Source organism: Egretta garzetta, unplaced genomic scaffold, assembly GCF_000687185.1.
Source record: "Egretta garzetta isolate BGI_Z169 unplaced genomic scaffold, ASM68718v1 scaffold260, whole genome shotgun sequence".
NCBI classification, from domain to species: domain Eukaryota; kingdom Metazoa; phylum Chordata; class Aves; order Pelecaniformes; family Ardeidae; genus Egretta; species Egretta garzetta.
Window position 1 is genome coordinate 1,316,774 of NW_009258662.1, and position 9,635 is coordinate 1,326,408.

Consider the following 9,635-nt stretch of genomic DNA (forward strand, 5'->3'; position numbering starts at 1 on the left):
GGTCACTTCCCTGCTCCTGCTGGCCACACTATTCCTGTTACAAGCCAGGATGCCATTGGCCTTCTTGGCCACCTGGGCACCCTGCTGGCTCATATTCAGCCGGCTGTCAACCAGTACCCCAAGGTCTTTTTCCACCGGGCAGCTTTCCAGCCACTCTGCCCCAAGCCTGTAGCGCTGCATGGGGTTGTTGTGACAACCGCTAGCCATCGTTAGCCAGCAACGGCTGTGATTCTGGAGCACACCTCAGCCATCAGTTTATGCTGGCTACCTGACTTTGAAGAAGCTGTGGTTTAGTCATCGAGAACCGAATTTGCCGCTTTATTTTGATACTGAAGTCAAACAACATGCCCACATCGTGCAAGAACTCCGTAACAGATACAGAAATAGCATCTTCTGCATATCTGGGATGATGATTAACTTCCATAACCCTGACACTTCTGTTCCCTCTTGGAAGTTCCTCGTGTCTCCTGTCACACTCTTTAAAAAATTCTGTACTTTGTGCAACAAAGGAGAGCGTAAAGGTCTGCAGAAACCCATCTTTTTGTTAGAAAAGCAACAGAGAAGGCTTTAAAGAGGGGAAGATGCTGTGTAACTCTGTAAGGGAAGACTGTTTTTATAATGCATGTGCCCGAGGGACCCAAATCAAAGATACCAGGGAGCTTGGTTGTAGTGTTTGCTACCGTTTCAGTGGCTTGCTTCGTTAAAAGAATCCTAGGAGTATACAGAGAGTATCTGGAATGTAATAAAAATAGCTGAGGTTTGTACGTTCATGCACACGGTGCTTGATGCAGAATGGTAGGTGGTGTTGCGTTTCTGTTCCCTCCCCTCCCTCCTCCCCGCCTGTGCAGAGTTTGGGGAGAAAAGAGCTGAGCTGGGAGTATCTGCTGGAACTCGTGAAGATCCACAGGCCTGATCCAGAGCTGCTCTTCGCTGGTCTGATGCTGCTGCTGACCTGAGAATTGGACCATAGCTTTTTTTCCTCCACTTTGAGTTGAACAGTACGTGATTATGCAGACAACATAAATACATATATGCATTTATCTGGAGACCGAGGACGTTAAGTTAATGGTGCTATGTAATAGCACTGTTGTCTTCTCTATTTAGAGAAATGACCACTGCACTTTTACCTTGAGGATTAGGGGGGAGGACTTCTACGATGAAACTTCATCTGTGGATTATCGAGAGTATATCTCTAAAAGAGAACCAGAATGAATTTCAAAGGAAGGTCTCATCCAAGAAACACGGCACACTTTATCTAAGATAACAAATGATTTCTTGATAGCTTGAGTCTACTGTAGGACTAAAAATTCTTGGCATATATAGCAGCTCAGTTGATCACTTGAACTGCAATTAAAAAGTAGAACAAGTACACGCGGAATATTGTTTTTGTGTCAGAAATGCTCCTTCAAGCTTGAAAATGATAAAAAATTGCAATCGATCCTTACAACTGTTGTGTTCATCTTTATTGATCAGGCAAAAGAAAGATAAATCGCAGCCCAAATAAGATTATAGTAAATGTTAGCATCGTAGGGGACTGTAGGATGATAGAGAGCTATTCATCACCTCAAATGGTGACCTGTCCGCGCTCGCACCGTAGTCAGTCTGCTGTCTAATCGCATACCTATTGATTTCATCTACGTCCGAGGAACCTGGATGTGACCGTCATTGGGCAGCTGAGATTGCTAAATGCAAGGGGGGTCACTGGTGTGAGGAGGATTTCATTTTCATCTTCTTACTGGCCAACAGTGATTTATGAAAAAATAAATGACCCCCAGTCACATGCGTGGAAACCTTGATTCCAGTACAAATGAATTATTAGGTCTGAATTTCAGAAGCAAGAGTGCAGTAGACCACCGTGCTCTTTGTGATCTGTGTGTGACCTTTGACTGCGGTGGATGTTACCCAATTTGTTATAATTTATTGTGAGATATTAGACTTGCTGTACAATACCCGTGTCCGGACTTGGTATTCTTTTCCAGTGATTTCTGATTTCGAGACTATAATGCACGAGGAAGAATCTCAGAAGATGAGGTCCTCAAACGGGAAGGAAAAATGGTTTTTTCCTTTTATTTTTGTAGCTAGCGCTGCCTCTTGCGGAGTTTCCATCAAGTGTTTTTGCTGTAGTGGGCTGGCTTACCTGCATTCCTCATAACATAATTTGGCACAGATAAATGTTGCTCAGGACATGTTTACCAACCCAGTGGTCAAGGGGACTATGTCATCTTTGACTTTTACGAAAGAGTGATCTCTCCAGTTACAGGGCTTTTTTTTTTCATAACAACATTGCAGGCATATTGCTTTTTTCATACATCAATGTCTTAAATAAATAAAACTGCTTCCTTCACCCAAAATAAAAGTGGGATGACGCTTTCTGCGGACTGCATTGTGCCATCCGTCTATGTTGAATGTTTTAAAGATGCGAAATGGTGTTGTGGCACGGATAACTTTAAACCATGGTATTAATAGTTAGATTGTTAAAATATGGATTCCAAATGGTTTTAATGTAATCATGCGGCGTGGGATTGTAAGAGTTTTGTTGCCGCGTTAACGTGGCTCCCCGGGATGCCAGATGACTCCAGAGCTGCAACGCTACGGAAGAGTTCTTGCAAGTGCCAAGCAAACCTTTCTACATCCCCGCGGCCTGTTTGCCCCCACCAGTCAGATTAAAAAACGGTTTTAGAGAACTTTTGAACTGCTTTAACTTTTCTTTATTCCTCCAACTGTGAAGCCAGGTGCCTTAGTTATTACATCTTAAGTCCAACTGTGCTAAGGCTATAAAAACCTCTTTAAAAATACCAAGTATATATTATCTAGACATGAAGCATCACAACATTATAGTGATTTGTCTTTGAATATCCTACGTCCCACTGAGAAACTTTGCCAGTTTTAAGTATAGAAAAGTTTTATTGCTTGATAATTCAATCTTGTCTTGCCTGCATTTTGGAAATTAATGATTTGGTGTAACGGAGTGAAAGGCACTCCTGGGTCTAGGGGAGATGAAAATAGGTTCTGAAGCTGCCTGATTTTAAAAATTAAAATTAGCAACTGATTGAAAGCGACCTGGAAGTTTGGAATATTAAAATAACTCGCTGCGAGAGACATTATCAAGGCAAAGAGCAAAAGAGAAAGTCAAGCCATAGTTAATTTATTGTGCAGCTTTGAAGTTTGGCTCCAGTATCGCTGCAAACTAGATGGGGATGTGTGTGTAAGTAACGCAAACAGGGGCACGCGAAGAAGGAAGGAGTCAGTATTTTGATTTTTTTTTTCTTCTTTTTTTTTCTAACAGAGAAGCTTCAAAGGCTCCAGCAGCACCTAGCGCTAAATATGTGATTCTTACCCCACGTCTCTTTGCAGTTTCTTCCCTAAGAGCCATCTCTTTTGCATAACCTCCCAGAACCAAGAGGACGCACTTATTTTAAAAAAAAAAAACAAAAAAAAAGTCATCTCTCAAACTGGGTAGAATACTTGATTTGAAGGTTAGGTTTGGGGTTTTTTTGGAGCAACTTAAAGGGAGAAAATACCCAAATTAGCATAATTTACTAGCTATTAGCATGCGTATAAATGATATTATATGAAATCTGTAATTATTTTTTTTTTCAACTTTCCAGAGTGCCCAGTTCTACAAAGTTACCACGGAGCAATACCAAAAAGCTGCTGATGAAGTGTCAGCTCGGTTCAAGTAAGTCTTTTCTGCTATTGTTTTTGAGCCTGGCAGCTTAGACGAGTTCTTATCGACATTAAAATTCATAATAATTCCCCTTCCCCCTATTGTAGATCCTATCAGTCTTGCCAGTTACTGAAATGGGAGAATTTTGAAGAATTTGATAGCTAGTGCATGGTAGCCATAAGCTGCATAGAAATTGGATGCGCAGTTAGTAATGTACTAATTAATTTCTATTTGGTAAGATGCATAAAATATTCTAAAATGTATATTCCTTAACATTATTTTCCTCTTCTTCTCCATTATGGACAACCAAAAATGTAGTTCCAACTTTGCATTACAATAGTATTCACCCTGTCCTTGCATGATGTGAAAGGATTTAAATTAGCAACTTCACTTTGCCCTTAACAGCGAAGGTCAAATTAAATAATTTGTATTAGTCCTGAGGATGGTTAAATGAAGATATAGTAATTGATGGATCAAAGCGACTCTGACCCTTAGCCTTGGACTCTTCCCTTTCTGCTGGTTCATCCATTAGGGAGAAGCTTCCATTTATCATTTTTGTAAGGATACAGAGAGAACTTTTTACAACCTTTTAGTCTCAGCAGTAACCAAGAACTGCTGTACAAAAAGAATTATTCTGTGACGATTTTTCGGTTTGTGGAGGGATTTTCTTTTGGTTTGGGTTTTGTTATGGTTTTTGATGAGCAAGAAGAGAAAAGGCCTTTTTGAGCTGCCGATAATGGTATAAATAAAGTTCTTAACTGTCAGATAAAAATCATCTTATCTCTTAATATCATGAATTGTTAAATATTCTCTAGTGTGTATGTCAAGACTTGGTACTGGTTAATGGCGCAGGGTGTGCTGAGGTCTGAATTCATCTGTCCCTGAAAGAAGAGGGACAGAGTGACCATTGGCTCAAGGTCTGATTTAAGCATAATTTGGAGGGTTTCCCATCACGGATGGGCAGCCTGCTTTGTCGTTACTCATTGTCATTTTTGTCATCCATGATAAGATTCCCATCAAGGGGGTATTTCCCCTTCCTTTGTTACAGTGGGGTATTTTCAGGTTTCGACATCTAATTATTGCCTAATCTGACTTTTATTATTCCAAAACAAGATTTTATTGTGATTTGAAGTGGTTGTTGATAGCTCTCGGTGGTCATTGTGGTCAGGGGTGGGAAATGGTTTCGTGTTTGTGTTTTTTTCCCACTAATACAGAACTAATATATAAATAATTTCCTAACTAAATGAAATGGTTTGGGGTTTCTTTTCACCGGTAGGTATAGCAGGGGCCAGTCCTTAGCATCAGGCAATATCTAGGAATTTTAAGAAAGCAATTCTGAAGGATGTTTCAGTCTCTCTGCATAAACCAAAGAGTATTTAATGAAAAGGGATTTGGAGAGGGAATCAGAGATTCCTAATGCTTGATGAGATTGGTCTTTTCTTAATTTTCTAGAGACTGAAGGTATAAATAGAAAGCACCTATTTGACTTGTCTTCGCCGTCATGCCATTACTGAAAGTGCTCTGCTTCTTTTGCACTTCAAGCCAAATTCTCCGAAAAATTATTTGGAGCTTTTTGATTAGTGGATCCTGGTTTGGTCCGTTGCTTTAAAAAAAGAAAACATTGTGAAAAGAAAAAGATATCTGAAGTATATGCAAATATTGCAGTAGATTTGACAAAGTGCATGGAATATCAATATTACTTTATAATTTAAAAGTTTTCCGTGTATAAAATCCTTTTAAATGCCATGTCCTTTTATTGAAGGTTTAAATTCAGCAGATGTTATTTTATCACTGCCTTTTGTATGTAACTCGATGGATAAATTATGAATGATTTAGTGAAGATGATGCTCTTTTGGTGTCACCAGGCACTTCTCATGTTCAGTTTAATTGCATGTGAGGATTGAGGACAGAGTTTCAAGCAATGGTGTTTAAAGAGCTTGTTTAATTGGCTGTAAAAGAAGAATTAAATAAGGTTGAACTGCTAAATTTTATTAATGCATAAACCAATGTGCTGCACGTCAGTGTGATTTCAGGTTCTAAGTGCGAGATTAATAGATCTAATTGCGGTATTATTACGAAATAGTTGCACTTTATTTTAAACACATCTAGAATTAGGTCCTAAGTTTTACTGAGCTAACTTGCATTTCTTCAACCTTTTAAGCTACATCTCTTTCAAGAGCAAAGAGAAGTGGATAATTACTTAAATATTTCCTGGATTTTCCTTTTCCTTCCTCCACTTAGTCCCTCAAATTACATCAGCCGTGGCTTCGTCAGTCTTTAAGGATAATTCACCCCATTAAGAGGGAAAAACCAAATATCCCAGATAGACTGGCATCAGAGAACTGGCAGGTCTTCTGTACTTTGTCTGCAGTCCTTATTGATGCCTGCTTATTGCCTTCTGCAGCGCTGCCTGGATTAGACTGATATTCCACATGTTCATGATAAATGTTTTATCTCCGTGAGGTCCTGATTCACATTGATCAAATCCTGAATTATCAAACGGTTCATCTCTTTAAGACACTAATTCACATTGATCAAATCCTAAATGACCAGGTTCAGTCAGTTCCTGCAGTACACAAATTACATTAAAACAACATTACTAGAGCATGCTGCCTTTTCTAATGTAGGAGTTATGTTACCCGCAGTTACATTGTAACCAGAATTATTATATTATGAAGATGTCTCTGTTATAATGAGAAGTTTACACAAGAAGAAAAGAATGCAATATTACAGGAAGAGCCGGGCTTTGGGCAAGGATTTGAACTTTAACTAATCAAATTGTACATTTGTATTGTGGGTTTTTTCCTTAATTTGAAGGGCTGGTAGCGGGAAATTTGGCAGCTGCGGCGGTGACATTTTATTCCCCCGTGGTGTCTAGAGCCAAGTAACATCTTGATTATTCATTTAGAAATAGAGTAAGCGGATAGGGCAAATTCGGCCTAAAATAAATGTTTTTGCTTTATCTTCTGTGGGTTTTGATTCCTTGTGGTAGATAATAGAATTCAGAGCTGAGCGCTAGTGCTTTTTGCGAAATATTTTGCCATTCCTCTCCTGCTCCACCACTTTCTCATAGACGGCATGGAGGTGTTGCTTTTTGTTGCTGATTTCTTGGAAAAAACATGGTCCCCAGCTGGCCGGACTGATAGAAAATTCAGGTCCTCATTGGGGATCGGCTGTCCTTCTGGCTTTCTACTGCCCAGGTCCTATTTGTGCGAAGCGAAGCAAGGGTGAGGTTTCCCCTGGTATCTCAATGTGTCCCTTCGGTGTCGCTTCTAAACTTCTGCAATGAAGCCAAATTCTGGATTTTGTGCATCATGGCGCAGGGGTTTTATGGGTTTTATGTTGATAGACCGTTGGATGGAATTATCCAGCGCTAAGAGTTTTAATCATGGAGGATTCTTTGCATCTGGAAGCTTGGGTGTTTATTCTGAATTACAGATTTTGATGGCTTTATTCCCTTACTATGTGACTTTTGATCATGAATCTTGCCATCAGGAGAAATCCCCCACGGGAACTGGAGGAGCTCGTTTGATTAAACATAGAAAGGGTTGGGATTTGTCGGGGCTGCTTCACAGGGTACAATCTTTACACGTTTGAGATGTTTTAAAAACGGTTTTACGAACCAAATCAATATATTTCACGTGATCCTCGATCATTTTCATTGCTCTGATCGCTGATGGGAGTTAGGGCTTGGTGATAGCCAGGCAACGGGCTATTACAGCCTTGAAAACATGTTCAGCGGGGTGTTTGATCCAGGGTAGAGTGAAGGGGAATAAGTGACAAAACATCGATATCATGTCTTCCTTTAATTGATGACTTCTGTATCATGAAGCTTGGTTTATTAATGTTTACTGAAAATAAAATTGAAAGCCCAGTTATGTTTGCTGGTTACCTGTAGATACATGGAAACGTGAAGAGTACTTCCCTTAAGTTGTGTTACAGCTCGTGTTCTCTCGAACTGGGAAGCGAAGCTGAGAAAGTTTGTAATGAAGCCACGTTGAATGAATAACAGTGACACTTCGATCTTCAGATAGAATTGTCACACAAAGCAGTGATGCCAATTTTCTGGACATGGAAAAAATGCAGTATAGAGAGAAAATAAGCTTTTTAATGACAACGTTGGACTGAGACCAGGGAAATGTGGGTTTATTTCCCTGTTCTCATTACCCTTCTGATGTTGGGCCCATATGGTGACTTTTAAGGGACTCTTCTGCACTGTCTGTAAATTAGGAATATTGATGGTTCCTTAATGCAGATATCTTCAGTGACTATCATGTTGTACTCGTGTGCTACTGTAATGTAGAAATCCATGCTGGAGATACCCAGGCAAAGAGTTTCTGCTTTGTTTCTGCTTGTGCAGATCCACTGGTGAGAAACTTTGAGTTTTCTGGCAGCAGTTCCTTCTTCTACCTTAATTAGCATTCATTGCTTTTAAAAAACTAAAGATAAAAGTACGGATTATTAATTATTTGTGAAATACTACGTAGTATTTTTCCCGTAACAGAAAATAGAAAGCTATTTCGAAGTCCTCGGACAGAGCCTGCAGGCTTGCTGCCTTCTAGTTGAGTTCCCTTTGCTTAGCCAACGACGATGGGCTCTAAATAGAAACACCCCGAATTAATCTTTTCTCTTACAAATATAGCGCGTACATGTAGTGCTTTGTCCTGAAACGTGAGGTCATGAAAAGTCATTCAGTATTGTTTGCCCTGTTGATACCGTTGCTGGTGGTATTCTTGAATTCTTTTCTTAATGTGTTAGGACAAGGGGAAATGGTTTTAAACTAGAACAGGGTAGGTTCAGGCTAGAGGTAAGGAAGAAATTTTTTACAATGAGGGTGGTAAAACACTGGAACAGGTTGCCCAGAGAGGTGGTGGAGGCCCCATCCCTGGGAACATTCAAGGCCAGGTTGGATGGGGCTCTGAGCAACCTGATCTAGTTAGCAGTGTCCCTGCTCACTGCAGGGGGGTTGGACTAGATGACCACTAGTGGTCCCTTCCAACCCTAAACATTCTATGATTCTATGATTCTATGATGGTCCCCAGTTATCCACGACATCCCGCGGCTGAGCGTAGGACTGGTACGTTTGTAAATCATGCTAGAAAGAGTGCATAGGGTTAAATACCATCCACTCAGCTTAAACCATGGAGCTTTTCCTAGCGGCAAGAGGTAGTTGAATAGTCTTCTTTCTGCTCTTCCACCCAAATCCCCTTTTGGTTTCCCAAGGCTGCGTTGCTGTGTAGCTGCACAGACACCGTGCAGAGGGTGGCATAGCAGTGAGAGTTGCTTACGTTGATTTAAGCAGTGCCGGTGTCTGATATCTAACGGCATTACATTTAACGAGCAAAGTGTAAATGGTGTTTTATAGAGTGGATTGCGATATTGTCACCCCTCTTCGGTTTAAACCAGTCTGGCTTCAGAACGTGTAGAGCTGCTTCGTGTTGGAAGATACATTGATAAAGAGACGACAAATCTTTTCAGTCTCTCTTATTTATCTTGTACATCCAAAATCCTGTTCCTTTTGAATGCAAAAGGAATAAACCTATCTGTTTTCTTTGCTCACTCCTTTCAGCCACTGCTTGGTCCTGACAGACTTACCTGAGGACTGCCGTAGCAGAGCTCAATCAAGCAACGCATTTGACTTTCTCCTGCTACTTTGTACACGTGATGTTGCTTTGACACGGTGTTCCCTTGGCTGGAGAAACCCGTTACGGCATGTGTGCCTGATGTGTGCCTTTGAACTGGAGCAAGGAGGCAGGAATTACGTATTTCTGCCTTTCGGATAGGGTTGCCTATTGCTTCAACAGCTTGGCTTGATGAAGGGACTTCCATGGTCAGTAGTTACCCCTGTCTCAGGTGCTCTTCAACCTATCAATATATATAAGAGGATATCCTTTGAGCAGCTTTAGAATATAAAAATTCTAAACCCCCTTTATTCAGTTCATTTACCTATGAAACGATGATCACTTCA

General features: G+C 40.5%; 1 protein-coding gene across 1 annotated transcript in view; it reads left to right on the forward strand.

Annotated features, from left to right (window-relative positions):
* CHCHD3 (coiled-coil-helix-coiled-coil-helix domain containing 3) overlaps nt 1-9,635 on the forward strand; it is a 170,026-nt gene that overhangs the window by 135,400 nt on the left and 24,991 nt on the right. Inside the window, exon 6 of the mRNA XM_009648396.2 lies at nt 3,609-3,679. Within this exon, the coding sequence (XP_009646691.1) occupies nt 3,609-3,679 (71 nt within the window). The remainder of the gene's footprint in view (nt 1-3,608; nt 3,680-9,635) is intronic.